Here is a 27,959-nt window from a genome sequence, read left to right as displayed (position 1 = left end):
CCTTGGACCCACATCTCAGAGACACCGGTGGTTTGCCCTTAGGTTAGCTTCTGTAGGAAGCTAAATGCCTGCCCGTCCCCTCTTGTCACCCTCTTCAATTACCTCAGGTATCACTCTTTGCTGGAGCTGGGCGAGAAGCGCAAGGGCATGTTGGAGAAGAGCTGTAAGCGGTTCATGTTGTTCCGTGAGGCGAACGAGCTGCAGCAGTGGATCAACGAGAAGGAGGCGGCCCTGACCAGCGAGGAGGTGGGCGCCGACCTGGAGCAGGTCGAGGTGCTGCAGAAGAAGTTCGATGACTTCCAGAAGGTATGAGAGGTCTTGCGTCTGAGCTGAAAAGTGGCTCAAAGACTTGGATCTCTGGACTCGTGACTGTAGTTTACTAGAACAAACACGGTACAGATTGTGTTCCACCCACTGAGGAGCCATTTCTCAATGGTGTGAATTGGAACTTTTTTTTTTTTTACTAGTTTAGCTTCAAGGAAATACAGGCAATTTTCTTGTTTTAAGAACTTTTTTATTTTTTGAGATTTTATTTATTTATTTGAGAGAGACAGAAAGCAGGAGAGGGAGGAGGGTCAGAGGGAGAAGCAGACTCCTTGCCGAGCAGGGAGCCCGATGTGGGACTCGATCCCGGGACTCCAGGACCATGACCTGAGCCGAAGGCAGTCGCTTAACCAACTGAGCCACCCAGGGGCCCCAAGAACTTTTTTTTTTTTTTAAAGATTTTATTTATTTGACAGAGAGAGACACAGTGAGGGAGGGAACATAAGCAGGGGGAGTGGGAGAGGGAGATCCCAGGACCCTGGGATCATGACCTGAGCCGAAGGCAGACGCTTAATGACTGAGCCACCCAGGTGCCCTTTGTTTTAAGAACTTTCTAACTTAAAATACAAAAATGTGTTAAAGTATTTTTTTTAATTGGGGTAAAATTGACATAATACACAGTTAAGCGTTTTAATGCGTGCGGTTCAGAAGCATTGAGCACAGCCCGGCACCGCACCACTGACCTCTCTGGTTCCCGAAACATTTCGCACGTCACAAGGAAGCTGCACACCCACTAGAGTATCCTCCCCTGGGACCCCCGGCCCTTGGCAGCACTCAGTCAGCTTTTTGTCCCCAGATTGACATATTCTGGACATTTCTTACAAATGGAATCCCGTATTATGTGACTTTTTACCACTGACTGCTTTCACGGAGCATAATGTTTTTCCCGGTTCATTCTTGTCCTCGTGGGTTTCAGGACTCCACAACTTGTTATGGCCGAATAGAATTCCATTGCGTGCATAAACCACATCTTGTTTGTTTTTTTTAAGATTTTATTTATTTGACAAAGACGCAGCGAGAGCAGGAACACAAGCAGGGGGAGTGGGAGAGGGAGAAGCAGGCTTCCCGCCGAGCAGGGAGCCCGATGCGGGGCTCGATCCCAGGACCCTGGGATCATGACCTGAGCCGAAGGCAGACGCCTAATGACTGAGCCACCCAGTCGCCCCAAACCACATCTTGTTTATCGTTTCCACTTTAAGAGTTTTATAACCAGTTAATGTGGGTGAGGGGCTATTTTCCCACAGGGGCTGGCATTAGAATTTCAGCACATTTTGAAAACACATTTCTCCAAAGAAAGATGAAAGCAAATTTCCATCCCGACAGAATAATGGTTTATGAACCACGGTTAGTTAAGTGAATTTGAGACAGACTATTGTCAGACAGTGCCTGTCATCTCCTTGCTTCCTTGATAGCCACGGTCAGGATGTCCTGATGGAGGTGACTGCCATGGGATAGAAAAACTAGTTCATAGGATGCCTAGTGAACAGAAATGAATAGGTTCAAACCATCGTTTGTGAACCTCTTTTGCCCGCCTCCTCCTCCAATTTACTCTCAGAGTCTTAGTTATTATGGCTTTTGCTTTAAAGGATCTGAAGGCCAATGAGTCACGGCTGAAGGACATCAACAAGGTGGCTGAAGACCTGGAGTCTGAAGGTCTGATGGCCGACGAGGTGCAGGCCGTACAGCAGCAGGCAAGTATCTGGGGCTTGGCTGAGGCCGCGTGACCGGCAGGAAGCAACCGGGCTCCTTCCTGTGTCCTTCTGAGCCCAACACGGTGTCCCGAGCGCAGAGGGGGGGCCAGGGTGTGGTCAGGTGCTCTCCGTCACCATTTCATTTACCTCCTGTCTTCTCCACGTGCCCATTTCATACTGTGGAAGTTGTTTACTGTTTACATGGTCCTTGATTAGTAGTTAAACGCACCCATTTCTTAAATAAGTAAAAGGTTTTACATATAAACACTGGGTCTGTTAGACTTTTAAGAAGTTCTTCCAGCCAATTCGTCTCTTGTAATTTTGTCTCCGTGTCCGGGTTTGACAGTAACGAGTGTCCCAGAGAGCTGTGTGTTTGCTCTAATAATGAAACTCGTTTCCCTCTCTCCTTGTAGGAGGTGTATGGCATGATGCCCAAGGTGAGTCTGTGAGGAGGAGTAGGTTGTGGGAAGAATATAAAGTCATGAGCCTCGTAAGGATTTCTGTCCCCAAACCTCAGAGATGCCCTTTGTTGGCAAAAATCTGTGGAAAAGAAATAATAGCAGAAATAGGTTTGGATTTGCCATTATCCAGAAGACCAAAAAAAAAAAAAAAAAGTTCTCTCTTCAGTTTTCTAAAACTTTTTCCACAGCAATTGTTTACGTTTGTTATCCTTTTTCCAAGAATCCGATGAGTAGGACAGAGACACAAGTTGGTGGTTTTCTTACTAAATTTCCCAATTCTTTTCATTTTGGTCCACTCCATAAAAACTAGAATTTTCCTCTCCTGTTTGTTGGCTTCACTTCCCTCAAGCAGCCTTGTGTGCTCTGAGCCAGCAATCAGTTGTAGATCTCAGGGAAACGCCAGTCTGGCTGATGGCTCTGGGGACCCCCTACCATGGACGGGAGAGGGTGGGGGCTGCGTTGTTTTGCACCGCATGGCTGCGTAAACTCTGCCTCCTCCTCTGAACAGGATGAAACTGATTCCAAGACTGCGTCCCCGTGGAAGGTAGGAATTCCTTTGCCAATTATTATTTCCAAAGGTTTTCAGGAATAGACATATTTTATGTGTTTTTCTGGTGTTTCTGAGGATTCGGGCTTGTTTGGAGTCTGGTCATTTCTGGAGTTGTTTGGGCTGGTTTCTTTTTGACCCTATCCTTTGACTCTGTCATATCTTAAAATGCAATCCTTAACATAGAGAAGCAAGGTGTTTCCCTGCAAGTGCTCAGAACGAGTTGGGTTAGATGGCATTTAATACCCACGGCGCTTCCAGAATAAAGCTTGCACAGGTGGCCTGCATTGTTAGGTGTGGTCGCACCCATGGGATTGCAGTCCCGAAGGACAGGACAGGGAGAAGAAAATGACCTCTGCCTAGCCACTTTCCCCGGTGGCCTAAGAAATGCTTCTTCAGAGACACCAGATCCTGCAGAGAGATGGCAGGAGGAGGAACAAAAAGAGATGTACCTACTACAACAGACGCTCTCCCAAACAGACACAGGGAGGGTGCTTGGCTAGGGTCCGTTGCTTCTGGCCTCCTCACCCCTCCTGGCCCGGATGATTCTCCTCATTAAAGAGACTTCACACTGGGGGGAGTATGCCTTTTCCCTTTGATTCAGCTTTCTCCCTTGTTCTCAATCTGAATTGTTCTTACAAGCGATATATGATCATTGGTGGTGTGAGTGGGCAACATCCTTACCTGTCTAACCTCCTGGCAGGATTTTTCTGGTAACAAGTATGTTTTCAGAAGCATATTTCAGGTAGCTTTATAAATACCAGTACCACTAAATAAATAAATAAATACAGGGTTTTGTTTTTTTGTTTTTTCATTTCTGAAACGGGTTGAAGACAAAGGTGTCTACTTTTTGAGCCCTGTACACACCTACATTGGTTGAAAGTGTCACCTGGGCGTGTCACAGGAGCACCGATGAGCCCGACTTCCCCGCATCCCAGCTTGGCCCGATTTTCTTAACATATTTGAAGATTATGGGCATTGTAATGTGGGGTTTCTTTCACGTAAAACTGGGTGGGCTCTGCGATCCCAAGGAACGTCTGATTTGTACCTTGATGAGAAGAAAGCTAATTCACTGGTCTTTGTGTTGGTTTTTTTTCCCCCCCCAATCTGGTAAGGCTGTTGCCCTTAGTTCAGGGGGGACACTGTTAGAAAGAAGAGCAGCCCGGGAGCCAAGGAGAGATACGAAGTTCTTGGTATATTTATTCAAACAGTCTCAGTTGCCAGCATTTGTTAAATTGGGTGTTTTCTGGACTGTTCTGTAGTATGAACAAGAAGACACTGAAGTTTTTGAGCTCTGTTTTCTGTCAGCCAGCTGGGGGGTTTTGTGTGTGTGTTTAAGATTTTATTTTTAAGCAATCACTACACTCAATGTGGGGCTCGAACTCACGACCCCGAAATCAAGAGTCACATGCTCTACCGATGGAGCCAGCTGGGCGCCCCGCCACAGCCCGCTGTTTTAATTGTGGTTGTCACCACTCCCTTGACTCTTCATCCAGTGAACTTAATTAAATTGTGCACTTGGGTGCTTTGTGCCCTTCCACTGTTAATCCTTTATTTGTGGCTCTGCTCAAAATTTTGACCGTGTCCCCTTAAGATAATTCTGGTTGATAATTGGGACCTAATGAACGGCACTTGCTGCTCGGAATTGTCTCTTAATTGGCAGACACTTGATTAGTGTTGCTCTTCTGCTTTCCTCCCCTACATAGTCTGCTCGTCTGATGGTTCACACCGTGGCCACCTTTAATTCTATCAAGGTAAGAAACTGTGGCCAGCCCCCTCGTCTCCCGGTCTCCCTCACTGTTTTCCTTCTCCTGACTGTAGCCGAGCCCTCGTGCTAAGTAGTCACGCGAGCTGTTGCACTTGTCACTGTCCTGGGCCCGAGGGTTTCCGAGGAAAGTGTCCGCTCTTCTCCCGTGGCAGGGTGGCGAGCTTGCCTTTCCTGGTCAAGGACTCACAGGTCTTAGCGGTAAAGTTCGCCTTCCCTTCACTTCTAGTAGGGCCAGGAGCTGCAAGAAGTGTAGGGCCCAGAAGGCGGGGAATGCCTCTCTCGCCTCCTTGCAGGAGAGGTTTGGCCTCTTTCTGGCCCCCACAGTGTTTTGTCTCCTCAAGCACAAGGCCCTGCTTGGCCTTCCGTGGCCTGGGATGCAGCTGGGCTCAGGGCAGTAGGCTCTGGGATTTATCCACACGGTAGTTAGTTATTTCTTTATTTTAAGATTTTTATCCATTTAGGGCGCCTGGGTGGCTCCGCTGGTTGGGCGACTGCCTTCGGCTCAGGTCACGATCCTGGAGTCCCGGGATCGAGTCCTGCATCAGGCTCCCTGCTCGGCGGGGAGTCTGCTTCTCCCTCTGATCCTCCTCCCTCTCGTGCTCTCTGTCTCTCATTCTCTCTCTCAAATAAATAAATAAAATCTTTAAAAAAAAGATTTTTATCCATTTATTTGAGAAAGAGAGAGAGTGAGTAAGGGAGGGAGAGGGAGAAGCAGACTCGCCACTGAGCAGGCAGCCTGAGGCAGGCCAATCCCAGAACCCTGAGATCATGACCTGAGCCGAAGGCAGACGCCCCCCACACAGTAGTTATTTATGAAACAGTTGCTCCATGGGAGGCACCAGGCTAGGAGTTGAGAGTGAGGATAAGTCGGCTGCATGTCTCTGCAGCTTTCGGGGTGATTCCAGGTCCGATATTCATGGAGCGTTCACGCCGTCTGATGTGGTTAACTATGGCGAGGTCCTCACCTTCTGGACTTTTGCTGTCGTGTCTATACTAATTTATTCAGCTAGGAAGGCTGGAGACAGGAAATTGTGCTCCAGCCTTTCCTTGCAGGCTCAGTGCCAGCTTTGGTTCCTTACCCCTTGCCCGGTCTGGCATGGGCGCAACAGAAGGGGGTGCGGCCGAGCTGACCACTGTCGTCCTGCAGGAGCTGAACGAGCGTTGGCGGTCCCTACAGCAGCTGGCCGAGGAGCGGAGCCAGCTCTTGGGCAGCGCCCACGAAGTGCAGAGGTTCCACAGGTGCGGGGCAGCTCGGGGCTGGGGAGGGGATTGACCTTGGCGGCCCCTAAACGTGCTGACTCGGATCTGGTTGATACTTGTGCGCCCGCATCTGGGACCGTATGTGTAATGGGGTAGATTGCTCCGTAGAGTGAGTGAGTGAGTGTTCTTCTGCTTCTTGGAGCTTTTGGTGCTCGCCGCTGACAGACGTACAGTGCCCACTAGACACGTTTGCCGTGCTTGTCCTGGACTCAGGGCAGCTGTGCCCAGCCGTCCTTAACCGCCTGTGTGTCTCTCCGTAGAGATGCTGATGAAACCAAAGAGTGGATTGAAGAGAAGAATCAGGCTCTCAACACAGACAATTACGGCCACGATCTGGCCAGTGTCCAAGCCCTGCAGCGCAAGCACGAGGGCTTTGAGAGGGATCTCGCAGCTCTTGGCGACAAGGTGAGAGGTGGCAATGCCGTGGACATTTTGGCCCCGGGCAGAGCGCAACCCGCTTAACTTGCTGTCTCGCCACCTTGCTCCCGTAGGTCAACTCTCTGGGGGAGACAGCCGAGCGCCTGATCCAGTCCCACCCCGAGTCAGCCGAGGACCTGCAGGAAAAGTGCACGGAGTTGGACCAGGCGTGGAGCAGCCTGGGGAAGCGCGCAGACCAGCGCAAGGCCAAACTGGGCGACTCCCACGACCTGCAGCGCTTCCTCAGTGATTTCCGGTACGAAGCCCAGAAGCCATCGTGGGGTCATTCTCGTTGGGAAAGTCACCTCTGGTCGATGTAAAATCCTCCGGCTACCTAATGCCAGCAAGTCAAGAATAAGTCTCTGCTTCCCTGTCCACGTGCACGCCATCTCCCTCACTTTCCGCCAGATGGCATTCGGTTTCTTCCTTAGACGTATCTCTCACTTGCCAGAGATGTACTTTAGTCTCTTCCACAAACCTGTTTTAGTTAGAATTTCACAGCTATAGAAGACTAGAAAGGACGAAACAGTGAACCCACATGACACCCCTCGCCGGTAGCCACCAGTTGGCTTTACCTCTAAGCACGCACTTCCATGTTGCCGACCCACCTGTCTGTCCTTGGCAGACACGTGGCCCTTCACCTCCCAAGTACTTGGGCCTGTGCCTCCCGTGTGCCCTGTATTTCCGCTCTCCACGCCCACGTCTGAGGCCAGCACAGCAGTATTGTACCTAGTCCCGGTTCCATTTCTCCCAGTTGTCTCCAGTGTGTCTTCACTAGTCCGGGTTTGTTTTTTGGTCCAGGATCCAGTTGAGAATTCCCGTTGCGTGGTAGCCTTGTCTCCTTATCCCTCCGCCCTCTGTGTCTCCTCTTTCACAACACTGACAGTTTTGAAGAGTCCAGGCCAGTTGTCGCCCTGAATGTCCCATGACCTGGGACCTCAGTCTTTTTTGAGGCTACGTAGCACACCACCGGCGGATGATTTGGCACTTGGTCCCTGGCATGCATTCAGGACAGGGGTTTCTTTGTGGCACACCTTTGTGCTGTCGAACAAGGGTTTCACACGTGTGTGCACACATGGGTACGCACGTACGTGTGTGTGTGATGCAGGCATTTCCTCTTCGGGGATGGGACTAGGCAGGTGATGCTCTCCCCCTTCCCAGGCCTCTAGTAGGAGGCCCCAGGTAGGGTTTTTGGTTTTTTGGTTTTCCTTTTTTTTTTTAAAGTAAAGATCAAGTAACGTAACAGTTACAGATCTTTAAGTGTGCAGTTCGTTGGGAATTAGAGTACTTGCTTGCAGTGTCCTACGGCCAGCGGCTCTCTGCAGTTTTGAAACTTTTCACGCCCCGAGCCCCATGAGGAGTCACTCCCCCTCCCCTCTCCTCATCGAGTCTGCATTCCATCTCTGTGGATTTGCCTATTCCGGGTGTATTTTATCAAAGGAAGCGTGGCACCTGTGACTTGACATGGTGATTTTTGTGCCCTTACATGCAGACCTCAGTAAGAAGCAAGGTTCAGCGCACGCATAGGCCTAGGACTGCTGTGAGTTCAAAGAAAAGTGGTTTCCTCCGAAGCTAGCAAAACTGTGCAGAACCTAAACACAGTTATTGTTTGTGTTAAAACCTGCTATTCTTTTTTTTTTTTTTCTAAGATTTTATTTATTTGACAGAGACAGTGAGAGAGGGAACACAAGCAGGGGGAGTGGGAGAGGGAGAAGCAGGCTTCCTGCCGAGCAGGGAGCCCAATGTGGGACTCGATCTCAGTACCCTGGGATCATGACCTGAGCCGAAGGCAGATGCTCAACAACTGAGCCACCCAGTCATCTACTGTTCTTTAGGGTCAGAAGATCTTAGTATCAAACTTAGTTCATTGTCTTCTGAGGAATGCTTGGTTTTTTGTTGTCGTTTTTAATTTTTTTAACATCTCAATAGGATGAACAAGGGGCTTTGAAATATTTTGCCCAGAGATGTAGATTATAACTAGTTAAACATTCAGTAGATTAACTAGTTAGTAGAGTAACTAGTTGACCCCAAATAATCTTCTGAGACAAGAATTGTGCAGTTCTCTTTTCCTGGGCAGAAAGCCTACTTGCCAGGTCATGTAATAGCTGTTGCTCTGTGTCTGGTTGCCAGGGACCTCATGTCTTGGATCAATGGGATACGAGGGTTGGTCTCCTCAGACGAGCTAGCCAAGGATGTCACCGGAGCTGAAGCTTTGCTGGAACGGCACCAGGTAGGTAGATCCGTCTGCTGAGCAGCAGAAGGGGGGTTGCGCTGCTGGGCTGGGAGGACCTTGGCTCCCCCCCCACCAGCACCAGCAGCACCCTCACCACGAGTCGGTGGTTGACACAGCAGTGGGCATCTAGTGCCAGTTAACCTAACCCCGTCCCTCCTCTTGGCAGGAGCACCGGACAGAAATCGATGCCAGGGCTGGCACTTTCCAGGCCTTTGAGCAGTTTGGGCAGCAGCTGCTGGCTCATGGGCACTACGCCAGCCCAGAGGTCAAGGAGAAACTAGATATTTTGGATCGGGAGCGCGCGGGTCTGGAGAAGGCCTGGGCTCAGCGCAGGATGATGTTGGATCAGTGCCTCGAACTGCAGGTGCGTGTGCGGGACATCGCTGCCCATTTGCCACAGGCTTTCTGACCGGCAGTTTCGTGGCCAACGTCCCCATCTTCTCACCTGCCTCCCTTTCTTTAGCTGTTTCATCGGGACTGTGAGCAAGCTGAAAACTGGATGGCTGCCCGGGAGGCCTTCTTGAATACTGAGGACAAAGGAGACTCACTGGACAGCGTGGAGGCTTTGATCAAAAAACACGAGGACTTCGACAAAGCCATCAACGTCCAGGTGAGGCCGTTTTACCTTCAGGTCTCCATGTAAATTTGTCCAGATGGATGGCTCTATTTGTGGGCTGCTTCTCCTTTCTGTCTCAACAATGAGAATAAAAACTCGTCCCTAACATGCTTAACCAAGCTTTGGCCGCTCCCTGAAATGAATAGACTTGCTGTTGACCACACGAAGGAAGAACGGTCCCCTTCACACCCGCATCAAGTACCTGTGTGGATTGGGAAAAATGATACGGACATGAATGCTTTTTAAAACTTCTAAATTCTGCTAATTCTGAGGTTTTAGTAACGAAGATGCCTCACAGAAAAAATGTATTGTCAAAGCAGAAACATAAACGTGTTGGTAAGGAAAGAGTTGTGTGAACACGAACAACTCGGGAAGATGGGCACACCTCTTTGATTTATAACCCGTTTTGTTGAAAATCTGACACTCTTTTCACAATCAGCTTGATTTTGTGTGTGACAACTCCTAGTGTCATAACCCCTGTCCCCAGTGTGACCTGGAGTCTTCTTGAGTTAAACTCTACCCTCCTAATGGTCGAAATCAAGCTTTCTTCTGGCCTTCTGCTCTCCCGCTTCTAAAGTGTCAGTGTATTCTGATCCCGCCACCGGCTAGTCCCCAGCCACCCAGAATAACCACTCTCTTCTCAAGACCTGCTGTCCGGGCAGGGCTGGACCCTCCCGCCCACCTCGGCCTCACGCCTTTGTTTGCCGGCAGGAGGAGAAGATTGCGGCCCTGCAGTCCTTTGCTGACCAGCTCGTCGCCGCCGGCCACTATGCTAAGGGCGACATCTGCAGCCGGCGCAACGAGGTTCTGGACAGGTGGGTGCCGGGTGGTGCTGAGCGCGCTCACGGCCCTGTGCGGGAGCCCTGGCTAGTCTTGTTCTCAGGGAGGTTCTCGCTCAGGCTCCATTTCACTTTCTCAGGTGGCGACGCCTGAAAGCCCAGATGATTGAGAAGAGGTCGAAGCTGGGAGAATCACAGACCCTCCAGCAGTTCAGCCGGGACGTGGATGAAATCGAGGCCTGGATCAGTGAGAAATTACAGACTGCGAGCGATGAGTCGTACAAGGACCCCACCAACATCCAGGTGAGCTGAGCCTAGGGGCTGCTCGTCTCCGAGGCGACCTCGGTTACGGGGTAGGTTTTGGGAAAGAAGGCATCTTTAAGGGGGGTGGGGGCTTTACCTAGAGAACCACTTCCTTGTGTCCATGCTGAATCCAGCGAAAATTACTCTAAGAAGCTGAACCTGTGGAAAAATGTCACTAAATGATCCGACGTGAGAAAGTGCTTTCCTCACTTGTCTCCGTGGAAGCCGTGTCTGCTAGAAAAGTCTGTAGAGTCCCCTCTAGCGGCTCTACCCCCATGCTGAGCTTCCCAGGGGAAGTATGACAGCAGAATGAGCTGCTGTTTAGGAGCTGATATGTGCATTCACCTCAGTATACTGAACTCTTGTTATTTTAATCTATTTTTGTAGCTTTCCAAGCTGCTGGTAAGTTTCTAATTTTCTTAAAGAGTTTTAGTTAAACGCCCTCCAGTGTTTGTGTTTCCTCTGCATAGATCCTTGTTGTGGCCTCATGCGGTCAGCTGGTGTCTCCTCACCCGTGTTTCTCATTTCTAATGACCCATCACACACCATTCAAGTGTCCCTGTGGGATGTGGCTTTCTCTGTCGTAATTAGCCTGCGGCCCTGCGCCCCCTCCCTTCTCCTTATGTGTCACTCAGGCAAGCTCTGGATGATGTTTGATTTGGGGGCAGTAGTTAGCTGCTGTCTTTTCAGAGGCACTTCTTTTAAAAAATGAAATAATCAGCTTTTTCTGGAGTGTGGATTTGTGCTCACAGTTCTCAGTGGCCGAGGACAAGGAGTCTGGCGTGGCATGAGAGTCTGATGATGCACCCAGGCTGCCATCCAGAGGTGCTGGTCCCTGGAGAGGGACAGTTAAGTTGCTCCAGAGAAGCAGATGGTCTGTTTCCAAATCTGACAGGAACGAGGGGTGAGAGGTTAAGGAAAAAAGGGGACGTTATTACTCAAGGGGTAGCGAAGGGGACTCTCCAGTGGAAATGTAGCTTAGGTGGTGCTTTAAATGGATGGAAGAGATGAAGAAACAAAATAGGTGGGGCTGAACCAAAGAGTGATCAGAGCAAGAAACAGGAGCGGGGGACTGGACTTAGGTCAGGATATGTGGGTATTTGAGACCCTGCTCAGACTTGGGCAGTGGAACACGGAGTGGGGGACGCCCGATGGGAGCGCCGCGCTCCACCAGCTGGGTGGCTCCGTCCTCTGACAGTTGCTGCCCCTGAAATGAAACATTTGATGCAGAATCCTTCCCCAACCGAACTGTTTTGCTTTTTTTCCCTTTTAGTTCTTTTTCGCCCAAATACTGTCCTGCGAGACCCTGCCTTTCTCACCCAGAATTGTGCCACAGCTGTGTCCTTGCACTGTCTCTCCCGGTGTTTCCCGTACCTAACTCTGTTTCTTTGTGGATTCTTAAAATCCCCTTGCGCCCTAGTGTCAGGAGCCTGGCACTCTCCCAGCCCTCTCTTTCCCTAGCAAAAATCATTTCCTACCTGTAGTCAAGCTTGGATTTTGACAGCATCTGTGAGTTTTGGTTAATGACAGCTACCAAATGAGAAGGCAGCCAAGTCAAGGTCTGAGGAAGCCGTAGATGCGCCTCCATCGGCGGAGGGTCTGCCTGCCGGCTGCCACGATCACGGCCTTGTGTGTATGACAAGCGAGCCAGGTGTGTGTTACCTGTTAGATCTTCTGTCCATGGAGGAGAAGATCACGGATGGGAATTGATGTCCAAGTAGGTTGAACACAGCCCTTGGCGGCTGGCATTTTCTGCAGAATGGTAGAAAGTACGCAATTCTTGGACATGGCTCACAGCTAATTGAAGAATTGACTCCATTCCCCTGCTTCTGAGCTGGTCCATCTCCTTTCTCCCGGCCCGGTCCTTCCGCCCAACTCCCAACAGCCTGAACCCTAAACGATTTCACAGATCCCGTGACTGCCTTCTCTAAGAAATGTTGACACTTGCCCCCAGTTCTTTAAGTTTCCTACCACTCACCTATCCTGAGAATCCCTCATCCCTACAAAGAGGGAACCCACAGGACCTGGTTTTGAAAGGTCATCTTTCTGGAATTTTAGAGCAAGCACCAGAAGCACCAGGCCTTTGAAGCGGAACTGCACGCCAACGCCGACCGGATCCGCGGGGTCATCGACACGGGCAACTCCCTCATCGAGCGCGGGGCCTGTGCTGGCAGCGAGGACGCTGTCAAGGTAGGGTCCTTGTGGTGACGACTTGGAAATACAGCTTTAAGGACGTAAGCCTGGCTGGCTCAGTCACTGAAGCGTCCGCCCTCAGCTCAGGTCATGATCCCGGGGTCCTGGGATCGAGCCCTGCATCGGGCTCCCTGCTCTGCGGGAAGCCTGCTTCTCCCTCTCCCACTGCCCTTCCTCCCTGCTTGTACGCTCGCTCTCTCTGTCAAGTAATTAAATGAGATCTTAAAAAAAAAAGATTAGAAGACTTTTGCCTACATGACAGATGGGAAATGTTGGTGAGAAGGGCTCCTGTGAGGCTTTCTATCTCTCCCCGTGAGTCACTTGGCTTTAGGAGAAAGGACTGTTCCTGGATTTCACCATCTCCGATGGCCCCCTTCTCTTCCCCAGGCCCGGCTGGCTGCCTTAGCTGACCAGTGGCAGTTCCTGGTGCAGAAGTCAGCCGAAAAGAGCCAGAAACTGAAAGAAGCCAACAAACAGCAGAACTTTAACACCGGCATCAAGGACTTTGACTTCTGGTTGTCTGAGGTAATGGCAGGTTTTCCTTCCCACCAGCGGAGGATTTCTGGTCAGTTGGGATAACAGGACAGTCAACAAGCCCTAAACCGTGAAAAAGTCAGGGCAGTCCTGATGCCCCTTTCTATAGAAGTCTTTTTTATCGCAGAGCCTTGTGCTGTAAGGGATCTATTAGCAGAGGGAATGAATGTTTCAAGAAGAGAGAGCATATAGATGGGAATTAGGCTGTGACCCACTCCTCTCCATAGAGAACACAAACAGGAAGTGATGATGTGGTCTGTGTGGCAGGCAGCTCTAACAAGTCTGTGCCCAGGTAGAAACCAAACTAGCAGTTAAGTCAGGAAGCCAGCGTTAGTAGAAAATTTAGGGGTACAGAAAGCAGAAAGAAACAAATTTTTAGAGAGCACTATTAGTATTTCTCTCCAGTCTACGCTTATTTCCATCAACAGTAGTGTAGCTCTATTTTTATACATAGTTCAGAATGTAATTTTTCATGAGTATGTATTGGGAGTGTTATCCTGAGTCATTAAGAATTCTTCCTAGGGGCGCCTGGGTGGCTCAGTTGGTTAAGCGACTGCCTTCGGCTCAGGTCATGATCCTGGAGTCCCGGGATCGAGTCCCGCATCGGGCTCCCTGCTCGGCAGGGAGTGTGCTTCTCCCTCTGACCCTCCCCCCTCTCATGTGCTCTCTCTCATTCTCTCTCTCTCAAATAAATAAATAAAATCTTTAAAAAAAAAAAAAAAGAATTCTTCCTAAACGTTTGAAGAGCTGCATAAGTCCGTCCTAGTCATGCCATAATTTAACCATTCCTGTGTTGGACATTGAGGTGTTCCCAGCTTTCAGGTGGGGCATCTACACTGAACATCTTCGTGTATTAATCTTTGCCCCTGTACCTCCATGAAGGCTCTGGGACCCTGCCTTGAGCTGTAGTATTTCAAGTCTGCATTTAATTGACAGGAAAGGAGAAGAACTCAGGCCACATGGGCTGACACAGGCTGGGTCACTGTAACAACATAACTTGTGATTGACAAGTTGGCAACTGGCCAAAGACCTGGCCAAACAACCGGGCATGCTGGATTTTCCAGAACACCTGCTATGCATCATACACACTGGCACCACACCATAACCTTTCCCCTTTTCTGCTTCACTGCCAGGTGGAGGCCCTTCTGGCATCTGAGGATTACGGCAAAGACCTGGCTTCTGTGAACAACTTGCTGAAGAAACATCAGCTGCTGGAAGCGGACATATCTGCCCATGAGGTGATCAGACGGGGGTGGGCAGGCCCCGGCCGGGACCCAGCTGTGCTTGACTCTTTAGGAGAACTGGCGCACGTGGGGGAGGAGCAGGGTGTTTGGCTGATAGACCCTCAAGCCACGTTCTCAAATATTGTGGCCTCGGGGCCATTTTATACCCTGCACTATTATCGAAGGCCCCTGAGGGAGTTTGCTTATGTGGGTTCTGTCTCCACCGTTATTAAAAAATGACATTTTAAAAGTTAAATTTTAAAAAGACAGCATCAAGGGCTTTTTGTCATTCTGAAAATGACAAAATTCTAGAGATGGAGGACAGAGCAGTAGTTGCCAGGAGTTAGACACAGGGATGGGGTGCAGTGAGGAAGGGACAGGCGAGTCCTTTGTGCTCACAGAACAATGTATCTTGGTTTGGGTTACGTGAAGCTACATGGAGGGGATAAATGTGCGGAATGACGTACACACACCCACGCAGACACGGATGGATGCACGTAAAGTTGGTGAAATCTGCGGTTTTGCACCAGTGGATTGCACCAGTGTCCGTGGCCTGGTCTTGCTGGTGTGCCGTGGAACCTGCTGCTCTGGGGGGGGAGCTGGAGAAAGGGCACACAGGAGCTGTGCTGTTTTTTGTTTCTGAAGCTGTGCTAGTTTTCCAACTTCTTGTGAGTCCATAATTATTTCAGAATGAAAAGGTAAGAGTAAATCTGAGAAACAAATTATTACTGAAAGTAATAATAAGCCCATCACAAGTTAACATGAGTAGCACTTCCTATGAACAAAAACTGTGTTTATCCACAACCAGAACATGGTAGAGTAAGAAGAGGGGCATTGGCTGTATTTTGCAAATCCCTTCAGTCCGGTTTAATAGAAAACAGCTGGATTCTCGTAGAAGCTTCTGAATTCAGTCTGTGTGAGTGTGTCAGATACGATGGAAACCCAGCCTCCCGCAGGGAGTTGGAAGAAGTGAGCAGTGGGTTCATTCAGATGATTGTGGATACTCTGACACCAGTCAGGACGTGCTAGTCGCTTAAAGGTGAGCTGCAAAGTGGACTCTGAAACCCTATCGGTCAGTTTTTCATACCATTTAATATTAAAATCCCCTGGTCCATCTCAGACACGGAATGTTTTTTTTTTTACTCGTGCATGATGTCACAAAATCATTTGGAAAACGTTGTTGAGTTAGGCAGAATCGCCTCTGGTTCCATGCGCTGACGTCACAGCCAGTCTCGAAAGGAAAATCTTCACAAATCGAGTGGCTCTCATGCTCATGGAGGTTGAACGCACTTCTTCCAGAATTCTCATTTTCGCCTGAAAGTTCAGATTTTATCAGTGGCAGCAAACTCTGCCTTCTTGAAAGTGACAGGTTGACCTCATTCATTCGGAGCAGGTGTCTGTCAGACACCGAAGTCTGCACGGCCGTAGTCTGTCTGGTCATTGTTCTCTCAGAAGGACAGCCCGTGAACAAGGGGCTAGTTCGGCTCAGGACACCGGCTTCTCCTCAGGGCAGTCCTCGACCTGGAGGATGCCACACAAGTGCTTGTGTGCGTTTCCCATTTTGTCATACAGAATATTGACGTTGACATGTATTCTAAGATGGAGATTTGATAAAATCAACAACAACTGCTTTTATAAGGATGTCCTTAAGTGAGAGCACGTTTTTACCGCAGCTCGGAGTCCTGCTGGCTCGGTGTGTCACTCTCTTGAGTGGAGACATCGGCTGTCGTGCCATGTGCAAGAGTCCACACGGTGAAAAAGGCCGATGATGTCTTTGTGTCATCACGAAAATAGTTCTGATCTCTTAGAACCCCGGGGATCCACATAGGACACCTTGAGAGAGCATCAGCATTCCACAAAGCCAGCCCGCTGGTGAAGAATTCCAGAGTTCTGATTTTCAAGCAGATACTCATGGGAAACCCAGGTTTCTCACCCCTCCCATTGTATCCCCTGCCCCAGGATCGCCTGAAGGACCTGAACAGCCAAGCAGACAGCCTGATGACCAGCAGTGCCTTCGACACCTCCCAAGTGAAGGATAAACGGGACACCATCAACAGTCGTTTCCAGAAGATCAAGAGCATGGCAGCCTCCCGGCGAGCCAAGCTGAATGAATCACATCGCCTACACCAGTTCTTCCGGGACATGGATGATGAGGAGTCCTGGATCAAGTACGTGTCCTCAGGGCTTCACAGTCTGGGTCCTCCAGGATGCCCATTGAGCAGGCACTGGGAGCCCCAGGCTGAGTGGGGGTCCGGAGCTCCGGGCCGCCTGGCCGTGAGGTTTGGCTCTCTCCCAGAGTGTGCCAGAACCTGGCCCATGGGACACCTTGGCTTCTTCTGATGCCCATGTGTGCAGTTATAGGGCCATCGATGGTCTCCAGATGGTAGCAGTACGTGATGATTGAGCTAGACTTTGTGTAGACCCTGCCCTGGGATCCCCGGGGAGATTAGCAAATGCCCTTCTGGAAAAGACAGCCCGATATCCTGGGCAGGATCAGTCTTTGAAGGAAGGAGAGTTGTTTGTTTTTAATTCCTCCCCCATTGCAGTCAAAGGTGATATAGCATTTTGTAAACACACCATTTTTAAAGGACAAAAATCCTGTCTTCTATTCCTCACTTCCTTTTTTATTTATTTATTTTTTTAAAGATTTTATTTATTTATTTGACAGAAAGGGAACACAAGCAGGGGGAGTGGGAGAGGGAGAAGCAGGCTTCCCGCTGAGCAGGGAGCCCGATGCGGGGCTCGAACCCGGGACCCTGGGATCATGACCTGAGCCGAAGGCAGACGCTTAACGACTGAGCCACCCAGGCGCCGCTATTCCTCACTTCCTTAAAAAATTCTGTGCATATCTTTATATATTTCTACGGGTGGTGTCTGCACATTTGGTAAAGTAGGGTTGGTAGGAGGACACCCCTAGCCCCTCCTTGTTCTCCGCACACCCTGAGCCTGGTAGGTGCTTCTAGATACCTACATCGATGCTCTTTGTTTCGGAAATAGAGGCTTCTTGTTTCCAGAAGACTGGCAAGGATTTTCGTGGCGAGATTGGTAGGTGTAGGTGAAGGACATCACGGGGTCTGGAGACCTCACAGCTCCTGAGCAAACCTGTCTGGTTGGAAGCACGGGGGTGCAGAGTACCTACCTGTGTTGTCCAGGGAGAAGAAGCTGCTGGTGAGCTCTGAGGACTACGGCCGAGACTTAACAGGCGTTCAGAACCTAAGGAAGAAGCACAAGCGGCTGGAGGCGGAACTGGCTGCCCATGAGCCGGCGATTCAGGTGAGGGGGCCGCCTGCGGCCGAGGGGGCGGCGGGGACCGATGGGCCCATGTGACGTACAGAGAAGCCCTTTGCTCTGGTTCATCCCGCTGAGGTCTGCAGTGTCTGTGACCCCTTGTTCCAAACCTGGAAGAAAGAGGTGCTGGCCTCGATGGCGACGCCTTTTTCGGGCCGCATCTGGGAGCAGGTGATAGCGGTTCTTCTAATCGTTCTTGCCTGGCAGGGGGTCCTAGACACTGGGAAGAAGCTGTCTGATGACAACACCATTGGCAAGGAGGAGATTCAGCAGCGTCTGGCCCAGTTCGTGGAGCACTGGAAGGAGCTGAAGCATCTGGCCGCGGCGCGGTGAGCGGTGGGGACAGCGCGTGTGCTGGCAGGCCCCCGTGCCGCCTCCTGGGCCCTCGTCCGGGCCGAGCCCGGTCCACGGTCGGCTGTGCCGAGCCCGTCCGCTTACGGGGATCTGAACCCAGCACTTGGTTCCAGAATTTCACGAGTGAACAACACTGTGTCTGCTTCGTGTTACACAGAGGGCTCCATGGAACCAGTCACGTCCCACGTTCGTCAGGAACATTTTTAAACGTGTTCGCTGTCAGAATTGAAATTGGAAGACACTAATGGCTGGTGTTTTGTGTGTCCTGTAACTAGGGGTCAGCGGCTGGAGGAGTCCTTGGAGTATCAGCAGTTTGTAGCCAACGTGGAAGAGGAAGAAGCCTGGATCAACGAGAAGATGACCCTGGTAGCCAGTGAGGACTACGGAGACACGCTTGCTGCTATCCAGGTCCGAGAAGCTGGCTTTGGTCGCGCTGTTCGCGTTGTTCTCCCGGCCGGCAGCCTCGGTGTCCCTGGCTGGTCGCAGGCCTCCAGCCCGCACACCGGCGACGGCGGCCCCGGTACCACGGGTCCCTGAGGTCCGCGGGGGTCCAGGGGCTGCCGCCACGGCGCACCCTCAGCATTATTGTCCTGTCGTTCTGGAGGCCGGAGGTCTGAAGTCAAGGTGCAGACAGGGCCTCGCTCTCCGAAGCTTCTAGGGGAGGCTCCTGTCCTCCAGCTTCTTGCTGGTATTCCCAGGCTTGTGGCAGCATAACCCGCAGCCTCCGCTCTTCACGCCTCTTCCCTCCGCGTCCGGGTGCCTGCGGCTTTCCCTCCGAGCCGCCTGGGTCCCGAGTTCCCTCTCAGAAGGACACAGGCCTCCCGGAGTAGGTCCCACCCCAGTGACCTCCTCTGAGCGTCTTCACTTGATTATCTCTGCATCTCCCACGTTCGTAGGTGCCAGGGGTTAGGACGTCATTCTTTTTGGGGGACACACCTCAACCTCTGCCCTTAATACACTGTGTGACCGCCCGAGAGAGCCACGATCATGTCACTGGCGGCTGGCACAGCTCCGTCCATTCCCCCCCCCGCCCCGCCTCCGTCCCTCAGTGGCCCTGCCCGTTTTCATAGGTAGCATTCAAAGTGGCAGAGGCAGAAGCTTCAAGGCCTAGCCTCAGATGTCACGTGACCTCGTCCGTGCTGTGTTCTGTCGGTCGGAGTGGTGACAAGCAGCCCAGAGCTACGAGCTAGTTGAACCGCCTCCCCTCTTGCTGGGAGGAGCCACACTTTATGGTCAGATGTTCCCAGATCTGGGCCACCGGCCGTGGAGGCAGAGTTTCCATTCCCCAGAGTCTGGGTAGTCCCTGCGCCACGTTCTCAGAGTGGGTGTCCTGTTCGGCTGGTCCGGTGCTTTAGGTGGATTAGACGGAGGGAGGGATTTCCCATCCTCTGCGCGGACCCGTTCCCGGGAAGGCCACCCAGAGCCATTGTCTCTGGTCCTTGAGGTATACTGGGGACAGGGACACTTGGAAGGTCCCTTAGGAGCGGGACTTGGGGAAACCCTCTGTTGGGCTCTGTCTTAAGCTTGCACGGGGTTTATCGTTTTCTGTGTGGTCCTCCAGAGGGGAAGAGGGACACTGTGCTGATTGATTAGCAAGAGCTTACCCCCTTCAGGAAAGGCCTACCCGGGCGTCCCTTCTCAAGCTCGGCATCTGCCAGTTACTCTTGCTGCATCTGGGTTTTACCAGGTTTATAATTACCTGTCGATGTTGGTCCCTGTGGCCTCAGCCCCCAACTAGACTGGGCCGCCTGTGAGGGCGGGCGCCTTACAGCTTCGGTTCCCTCCGACCCGAGACTGGGCCCGCCCCCCGGCGCATGCCAGGCTCTCAGCCGCTGGGCCTTCTCTCCCGTTGCAGGGCTTACTGAAGAAACATGAAGCTTTCGAGACAGACTTCACGGTACACAAGGACCGGGTGAATGACGTCTGCAGCAATGGACAGGACCTCATCAAGAAGGTGAGCCTGGCCTGCTGGTGAGACGCTCACTTCCCACACCCGACGCCCCCATGCTCGGGCCGCCGTGGCCCCACAAAGCCCATCTGCCTGGAATATTCACCCACGAAAGCTTTGCACGGAGACCGGGAAGTGGAAGCAGACTTCCACTGCTGTGTTTCATAACAAGAGAAAGATTCTGTGATTGGTTGGACGTCTTCCCCCTTCCTGAAGCCAGTTAGTGAGGTCACTGCAGCACGTACGCTTTCTGCGTGGATCAGGCAGAGAGGCATCCAGCGACACTGGTGCTCCCACAGAGCTCTTCTCTTAGGTTATTTCTCAGGTGGTACAAGCTCGTGATAGAAGTGGTTGGAAATACAAGAAAAATCCTAAGAGCCGCCCCTACATAGGATAGATCCCATTCTATCGACTTATGTGTTTCTCTACAAAGCCTGGCAGGTTTAGAGATGAATGTGTTAAAATCACAAAGTTTGGGTTTCGCTCAAGCAGCCCCTGAGCAAGAGCGCAGACAGGAGGGGTCCTGGGGCTTTCTCCCCAGCAGTGAAGTCCAGTCACCGGCATGTTGGCATTCCGGACTGAACATGGTGCTGCCATTGGTCCTCAGTCACCGCCGATCACGTAGGTGTGGTGACAGGTATTCAGTACCACAAGAAAAGCAACTTTTTAAAAGATTTTATTTATTTGACACGGAGAGAGCAGGAGTGGTGGGGAGGGGCAGAGGGAGAGGGAGAAGCAGACTCCCCACTGAGCATCGATCCCAGGACCCTGGGATCATTACCTGAGCCGAAGGCAGACGGTTAACTGACTGAGCCACCCAGGTGTCCCCAAGACAAGCAACTTTTTTTTTTTTTTTTAAGGTTTTATTTATTTATTTGACAGCACAAGCAGGGGGAGTGGGAGAGGGAGAAGCAGTCTCCCCGCTGAGCAGGGAGCCCGACGTGGGGCTCGATCCCAGGACCCTGGGATCATGACCTGAGCTGAAGGCAGACGCTTAATGACTGAGCCACCCAGGCGCCCCAACAAGCAATTTTTCACAGTGATAATTTCCTGTTGGAAATATAACTAGTAGATAAGATTTCTCATCATGGGATTTGCTCTAGTAAGCATGGCCTTGAGACTAGAGATTTGGTTCATAGGAGTTAACAAGTATGTTCAAATCCGTGTTCACTAGAGAGCTTTTTTTCCCCTTGCCCTCATGGGCAAATAAACTAACATCCAGCTGATTTCCGGTCCAGACCGTGTACCGGCAGAGATGAGGCCTGTGTCCGATCGTCACCCACATGCAGCCCTGTGTCACGGTCTCTGCTCTTTCTACCTCTGCGGTGACTGGTCTGAGTATTCTGCAGCTTTCCAACAAAGCCTGGTGCTTTACCGTCAGCAACAGTCTGTTCCTCCTCGAGTTTCTCTCTCAATTTCATGCTGCCTTGTGTGTTTTCAAATTCAGTTATTCCAAGACCGAATCCGAGTGTCTGGGGCTTAAGAATTTTCAGTGTCCGCTTTCTGACCCATTGTGTTTATTGCTTATATTAGGAGCCAGTGTTCGTATATATCACATTTTGTTTAAGTCTTAACTAACGAGTACATCATTGTGACGTTTCAGCTCATTCCTCCTATCTTCAGGATTCATTCCTATCAGTGAAATTGCCAGCATTCATCCTTTCAAGGCTTTTACTCGTGTTGCCGTTAGGAAGGCCCTACCTGTGCTTCGCCCAGCGGCGGGTGGCGGGCCGGGGGCGCAGGGTCCGCCTTCCAGCGCTGGTGCGCCTTCCCCGGCAGGGAGGCCATGGGCCATCTAGCCACGGCAGGAGGTGAGGCTGACCAGACTGTGCTTTCTCTTTGTGGCCTAGAACAATCACCATGAGGAGAACATCTCTTCAAAGATGAAGGGCTTGAATGGGAAGGTGTCAGACTTGGAGAAAGCTGCCGCCCAGAGGAAGGCCAAGCTTGAGGAGAACTCGGCCTTCCTTCAGTTCAACTGGAAGGCTGACGTGGTCGAGTCCTGGATCGGTGAGCGCTGTCCCGCCCGGCCCGGCCCCAGTCTCTTCTCCCCAGGCCAGGAAGATTGTTCCAGAGCCGTAGCTCGTTTATTACCTAAGCAGTTGGTCTTCTCCAGAGAAGAAACGGATCTAACGTGGGCATTTCAGAGAACGAGAAACCATGTCCTGCGGCCAAGAGTGGGGGCCCCCATGGTGCCCGGCACTGGGCCAGCACCAGGGTTAACAAAACAAAAATCTTTAAACCCCGGAAGAAGTCAGCATCACGAGCTGTCTCCTGGCTGCCCAGGGCGCGGTCTGGCTCCCGAGCGAGGGGGAGCTACACTCTGATTTTGGGACCCCTCTGGCCCTGGTGATTGCTGTCACATGCATGGCAGTTGAACCACAGCTGGGATGAGCTGGAAGGATCTCTTTCTGTCACAGCTAGCCAAGGGGGCCCGGGCTGCAGGGAGGAAAGAGTAGCCCGCATGGGGTCAGAGCCTGCTGGTAGAGTCTGGGATGTAAACGTCAGCAGGGTGATAGGCTGCCCGGGAGGCCCTCTTGAATACTGAGGACAAAGGGGACTCTTAATTCCCTTCACTGTACCAAGAAGGCCGGCCTGTTTCCCATGCTTGGTTTCCTAGGTGAAAAGGAGAACAGCCTGAAGACAGATGATTATGGCCGAGACCTGTCTTCCGTCCAGACTCTCCTTACCAAACAGGTCAGGCGCGGCCCGTTCGTTGACTGAAATGTATGCAGATAGTACGTCCTGGTACATGAATGGTGGTCGGCGTCTGTCCCTGAGAAAGGCCCTAAGGGCTCGGCAGTGAGCAAGGTCGTTCTGGTCCTCGAGGAGCTTCCAGACGAGGCATCTGGGCTACAGGCTGACGGCACCCCCAGGGTGGAGCGCAGCAGAATGTGTTGTGGATTTAACCCCCAAGAGCTGTCTGACTCGGTTTCCAGCAAGCAGGGGCTGATGTGGGAAGTCTTCCCAGAGGAGGGGCATCTAAGCTGGGGCATGAAGGGCAAACTGCAGGTGGTCGGGGGGGAGGCAGGCGTTCGTCCCGGGCAGAGGTAGTGGGGAGAGTGGGGTGCACTTAGGGGACCCCCCATACCTCAGTCTGCCCGGGGTGGGCAGGAGGATGTCAGGAGAAGGTGGGGACTCGGGACTGACAGTGTGGCCTGGGCAGCTGGCTGAACAGACCCCGGTGCCGTCGAGCCGAGGCACCCCGAAAGGGTGGCTTCTAGCCTCCCCGGCGACCCTGCAGATTGGCGCACCGCTCTTTGTTCCAGGAAACCTTTGACGCTGGCCTGCAGGCCTTCCAGCAGGAGGGCATCGCCAACATCACCGCCCTCAAAGATCAGCTGCTGGCCGCCAAGCACGTTCAGTCAAAGGCCATTGAGGCCCGGCACGCCTCCCTCATGAAGCGATGGAGCCAGCTTCTGGCCAACTCGGCCACCCGCAAGAAGAAGCTGCTGGAGGCCCAGAGTCACTTCCGCAAGGTGAGGCTGGGCCCCTGCGCAGCCCCCCGGCCCGGCTGCGGGGAGTCTGCCGGCAGCCAGCCGCGGGCCCTTGGCCAACGAAGCGGCCGGGACGGACTGAGGGGAAAGGGTAGCGAGGGAAGAAAGTCAGAGGCCTTTCGAGACATGGAAGTGGGAGCACCCCGGCTTGCCCCGGCCGCCCCGGGAACGACCGCTGCCTTTCCTATCCTGCCTCGCGGCCCTGACGGCGTCCTGATGATGCCCTGATGCAGGCTGCTCCGCTTTCAGGTGGAAGACCTCTTCCTGACGTTCGCCAAAAAGGCCTCTGCCTTCAACAGCTGGTTCGAAAACGCCGAAGAGGATCTGACCGATCCCGTGCGTTGCAACTCCCTGGAGGAGATCAGAGCTTTGCGCGAGGCCCACGATGCCTTCCGCTCGTCCCTCAGCTCTGCCCAGGCCGACTTCAGCCAGCTGGCCGAGCTGGACCGCCAGATCAAGAGCTTCCGGGTGGCCTCCAACCCCTACACCTGGTTCACCATGGAGGCCCTGGAGGAGACGTGGAGGAACCTGCAGAAGATCATCAAGGTGCGCGCCGCCCCAACCCAGGGCCGTCAGCCGGGGCTCAGGCCAGGGGGCTTGGACGGGGTGGCGGCCGGCAGCCCACAGCAGGCTGTCGGTCAGCCGCTTCCCCTCGCCTCTTGTCAGAGTTCTTGGGGGGCCAGTTGTGAGCAGCCGGGGAACAGGGTTCTGAGCTCCCCGAGTGTCTCCCAGGCTCCTCCTTTGGGTTGATGTCAACATCTGGTTCTCCCCCACAAAGCGATGGTTTCTGGTCATGTCCAGCATCCAGAAACTGAAGCTGTAGGGCGTCTAGTCCGCCCCGAGGGCAGGCCGGCAGGAAGGACGGGCCCGCTGACGGCCTCTCCTCCCTCTGGGCGCTAGGAACGGGAGCTGGAGCTGCAGAAGGAGCAGCGCCGGCAGGAGGAGAACGACAAGCTGCGCCAGGAGTTCGCCCAGCATGCCAACGCGTTCCACCAGTGGATCCAGGAGACCAGGTGTCCGCCCGCACCCCCGGCGCCCCCGGGCCCCCGGCTCGAGCGGGAGGGGAGCTCTGCGGGAAACTGGAAGTCACGCTCGCAGGAAGGAAAGCAGGGTTAGGGGCCCACCCTGGTCTGGCTCGAGCTAGGGCGGGTGGCGGGGGGGGGTGGGGGGCAGTTCTCGAAGGTACTTTTCCTGAAGGTCAAGTTGCTAGGTGTGCCGCATCGGGTGGGACCGTGCGCGGCCGCTGCCTCGGTGATACACAGAACAGAGTCGAATGCAGTGGTACTGATGTTCTTGGTTTTGTCTTTTCTTTCTTGTGTCTCTCTCTGTCCCCCACCTCCCGACTGCTGCTGTCTGGACGCCACCTTGTCTTGCGGCTGCTTGGATCCCATCTGCACAGAACGTATCTCCTCGATGGGTTAATATTGTCTTCTTGTTCCTCCGGGCTCCTGGTGTGGTGGTGTCTCGTGTGCTTGTCCCCCTGCCCTCTGTCCCCCTGTGGCCTGGCTTGCAGAGGATCCCAGGATGGGCCTTCCTGCCCCAGGCGGGCTGCACTTCCCCCGGCCCACCCTCACCCCAGCTCCGTCCCCATCACCCTACAAGGAGTGCGTGTCCTTGACAGCCCTTGACAGCCCTTGACAGCCTGAGGTCTGGGGAGGGGAGCCCCTCCCACCTTCCTGTTCAGATTCCAAGGGTTCTCTCAGGTAGGGGATGTGACCAAGGCAGAGGACCAGGGCTAGAGTCCAGAGCCTCTGAGAAACCCCATGCTGTCCAGCCATTGGGATTCGCTGGATCTCTCTTCTGCCTCTTTTCCCCGTGTGTCCAGTGGGACCATCCTTAGCTCCTAGGAGGTCATGGTCATGGAGAGGAGATTCAGCGGGTGCAGTGAGTTCCCAGCTGTGCACTGACACCCCCCCCAGGCGCACCCCTCCCCCCGTGTTCCCAGGGGAAGGGGAAGAGCATCGTTTGTACTAATAGAAGGCAGAAGTGCCTGCAGTTTAGAGCGATGGAGAGACGAGGCTGGGGAGGAGCCCCCCGGGAGGAGCAGGGCGGCCCTGCCCAGTCCAGTCCTGGGAGCGGCCCCTCCTCGAGGCTTTGGCCTCTCCCAGGCCCGTGTAAAGCCGGGGGCGGGGGGGAACCTCATTGGCTGAGACTAGCGCTCCTGGGGTCCCGCAGACGGGTAGTTGGGACAGCTGAGCGTGGTACCAGGAGAAACAGGCGCGCGCTGACGTGACCACCTGTGCTGAAAGCAGCCTGGCGGGGGCGGGGGGGGTAGGATTTAGGGATCACAGTTTCTAGCTGGAGTTGATTAGCCAGCTGGCCTCCACTCCCCTCCCCAGCCCTGTGGCTGTGTCTGCCAATCTGGTCTTGTCGCCGTGGGTGCCATGCTCCCTCCCGGGTGGCTCCTCCCTAGCCCTGTCCCGTCTTGCTTGGCCCCAGTGTGCGCTGCCCTGGGGCCGCTGTGCTCCCTGCGGCCGGCGGCCCAGCCCCACCAGGTCCCTGCCTGGGCGTCAGGTGGCCCTGCCTGTGCACCACCAGCTTGGCCCTTGGGGCGCGTGTCTGTCTCGGTCTGCTCTTGCCTGCCCGTGCCTTCCGTGTATTCATTTGGTTTCTTTTCTTTGACTAGCATAGCGTATCGTCGGGTCATTCGTGTCTATCAGTATGAAGTTGGGGATGATCTGTCTGGAAGGTTTTTCTCCTCTTATTTCTCTTCTTCCCTCACTGTGGTTTTACCAATGCACTCTTGACTTCCCCAGGCGGCTCCGCTTTCTGACTAACCCACCGCCCTCGGCCGCTTGGGAAGGAGGGCTCTGTCCTCCTCCCACTGCCCTGGCACCCAGCCTCCTGGCCCCGGGTCTGGGGGAGGGGGTTGCTTTTCCCTGGGGGACATGGCGTGACTGTGAGTCTGATCTGCTGGGTTACAAGGAAGCCTGGTGCCTGGCCTTGCTCAAGCACTTTGAACTTGGGGAAACGTCAGAGCTAACCCTGGCTCGCTGGGTGCTGAGAGGGTAGGTTGGGGCACCCGTGGGTGCAGGGGAGGCCGGGCTAAAATCCCACCAAGGACACGCGCACAGTGTGACTCATCCCTGCACGTAACCCCGACTCGTTTGTTGTCTTCGTTCACTGGTGGCCTTCTGTGACTTCACACTGTGTAATGTCGGGAAGATGGAGGCTCCCCTGGGGCACCCCTGCTCTTCGGAACTTGGCCCTGGGAGCCCCTGGCCCGGAGGGTCTCGTGGAGCCTGAATCTGGGGCTTAATTGCAGCCGCCTCCCTCCTTTAGGCAGAATTAGAGTCACTTTTAAAACCCAGTCTGGTCATGATCTCTTAGCATCCTGGCTCCGTGTCTGAGGGGTCATCTGACTGCGTCTCCTCCACGGCCGTCACACCCTAGAATGTGGCTCCCCTCCTCAGGAACGTGCAGGAGACCCCAGGGATTTCTGGGGTTGGCTCTCCATTTGTCAGCCTTTCTCCCCAGTGGCTGCAGCGGGGCGTGCTGTTGGGCCCGAGGCCCCTCTGTCATGCCGTGGAGCAGCTTCCACTCTGTTCCTCAGGTGCCCTTGAGGGCCTCGCTTGAGTGAGGGGCCAGGTCCCAGCCTGGCTGGGCCGGAGGAGCCCCATGAGAGAGGGTCCTGGCCTGGGAGCAGGCTGGGTGGGGCTCGGCCCAGGCCCCCCAGTTGGCCCGGGGCACGTAGCCCACCACGTGGGGCGGCGGCGTCCTGTCTCCACGGCAGGACAAAGACTGTCCGCCCTCCCGGCTCCCGGGGCCACTTAGGAAAAGCCAGCCAGTAGCAGATAGCGGCCATTGCCTCGATGAGAGAGATTCAGAAGAATTCCAAGACAGCAGGCACTGTTATCTGGGGCTAATTTTGAGCTCAGATCAGGCCCTCCTGCCTCACTGTGCTTCTGTGTTTAGGTCCTGCATGGTGGAAGAATCTGGGACCTTGGAATCCCAGCTCGAAGCTACCAAAGTAAGCGCCCCCTTGGTTTAAAGTCAGGCAGGAAGTAGGCTGGGTGGGTGCTCTTTCTCACTTTGCATAAAGCAGCACAGGACCCCATCATTTTAAAGAAAGTCTTTTGTCTCTGACAGTTGCCACGTGGAGTCTTACCTGAAAAGAAAGAGGGTCCTTTGGTCCTTAGTGTATAGTCTTGCTGGCAGTCTGCCCCCGGCTCGCCCCTCCCGCCGTCCTGCGCAGCCCCGCAGGCCTCGGGCCGGGAGGGCTCTCAGACGGGCACTCGGGGCCGGGGACCGAGGCGAGAGACTGTCCCCTACACCCTCGCTCCCCCGCCCGTAGCGCAAGCACCAGGAGATTCGAGCCATGAGAAGTCAGCTCAAGAAGATTGAGGACCTGGGGGCGGCCATGGAGGAGGCCCTGATCCTGGACAACAAGTACACGGAGCACAGCACCGTGGGCCTGGCCCAGCAGTGGGACCAGCTCGACCAGCTGGGCATGCGCATGCAGCACAACCTGGAGCAGCAGATCCAGGCCAGGTCCGTGCCCCCGGCATGGCAGCCCCTGCCCC

At 53.5% G+C, this 27,959-nt stretch overlaps 1 protein-coding gene across 2 annotated transcripts in view; it reads left to right on the top strand.

Annotated features, from left to right (window-relative positions):
* LOC118017624 (spectrin alpha chain, non-erythrocytic 1) overlaps positions 1-27,959 on the top strand; it is a 97,269-nt gene that overhangs the window by 67,980 nt on the left and 1,330 nt on the right. The window contains exons 38-68 of one of the 2 annotated variants that reach the window (XM_035015698.1): positions 108-306; positions 1,911-2,015; positions 2,429-2,452; positions 2,985-3,020; positions 4,730-4,777; positions 5,939-6,030; positions 6,312-6,456; positions 6,543-6,724; positions 8,599-8,698; positions 8,868-9,065; positions 9,165-9,311; positions 10,029-10,132; positions 10,237-10,399; positions 10,787-10,801; positions 12,458-12,589; positions 12,980-13,117; positions 14,260-14,364; positions 16,309-16,517; positions 17,502-17,622; positions 17,845-17,966; positions 18,267-18,399; positions 19,847-19,945; positions 21,790-21,949; positions 22,560-22,636; positions 23,209-23,418; positions 23,686-23,982; positions 24,337-24,449; positions 24,836-24,853; positions 26,063-26,125; positions 27,352-27,406; positions 27,731-27,927. In XM_035015698.1, coding sequence (XP_034871589.1) covers positions 108-306; positions 1,911-2,015; positions 2,429-2,452; positions 2,985-3,020; positions 4,730-4,777; positions 5,939-6,030; positions 6,312-6,456; positions 6,543-6,724; positions 8,599-8,698; positions 8,868-9,065; positions 9,165-9,311; positions 10,029-10,132; positions 10,237-10,399; positions 10,787-10,801; positions 12,458-12,589; positions 12,980-13,117; positions 14,260-14,364; positions 16,309-16,517; positions 17,502-17,622; positions 17,845-17,966; positions 18,267-18,399; positions 19,847-19,945; positions 21,790-21,949; positions 22,560-22,636; positions 23,209-23,418; positions 23,686-23,982; positions 24,337-24,449; positions 24,836-24,853; positions 26,063-26,125; positions 27,352-27,406; positions 27,731-27,927 — 3,807 coding nt within the window. The remainder of the gene's footprint in view (positions 1-107; positions 307-1,910; positions 2,016-2,428; positions 2,453-2,984; positions 3,021-4,729; positions 4,778-5,938; positions 6,031-6,311; positions 6,457-6,542; positions 6,725-8,598; positions 8,699-8,867; positions 9,066-9,164; positions 9,312-10,028; positions 10,133-10,236; positions 10,400-10,786; positions 10,802-12,457; positions 12,590-12,979; positions 13,118-14,259; positions 14,365-16,308; positions 16,518-17,501; positions 17,623-17,844; positions 17,967-18,266; positions 18,400-19,846; positions 19,946-21,789; positions 21,950-22,559; positions 22,637-23,208; positions 23,419-23,685; positions 23,983-24,336; positions 24,450-24,835; positions 24,854-26,062; positions 26,126-27,351; positions 27,407-27,730; positions 27,928-27,959) is intronic. The other variant, XM_035015696.1, reaches the window with a different exon arrangement.

This window comes from Mirounga leonina, unplaced genomic scaffold, assembly GCF_011800145.1.
Source record: "Mirounga leonina isolate KUSES-001 unplaced genomic scaffold, KU_Mleo_1.0 Mir_170, whole genome shotgun sequence".
Lineage (NCBI taxonomy): Eukaryota > Metazoa > Chordata > Mammalia > Carnivora > Phocidae > Mirounga > Mirounga leonina.
The sequence above is the reverse complement of the archived record's forward strand: the minus strand, read 5'-3'. Positions and strand labels throughout refer to the sequence as shown.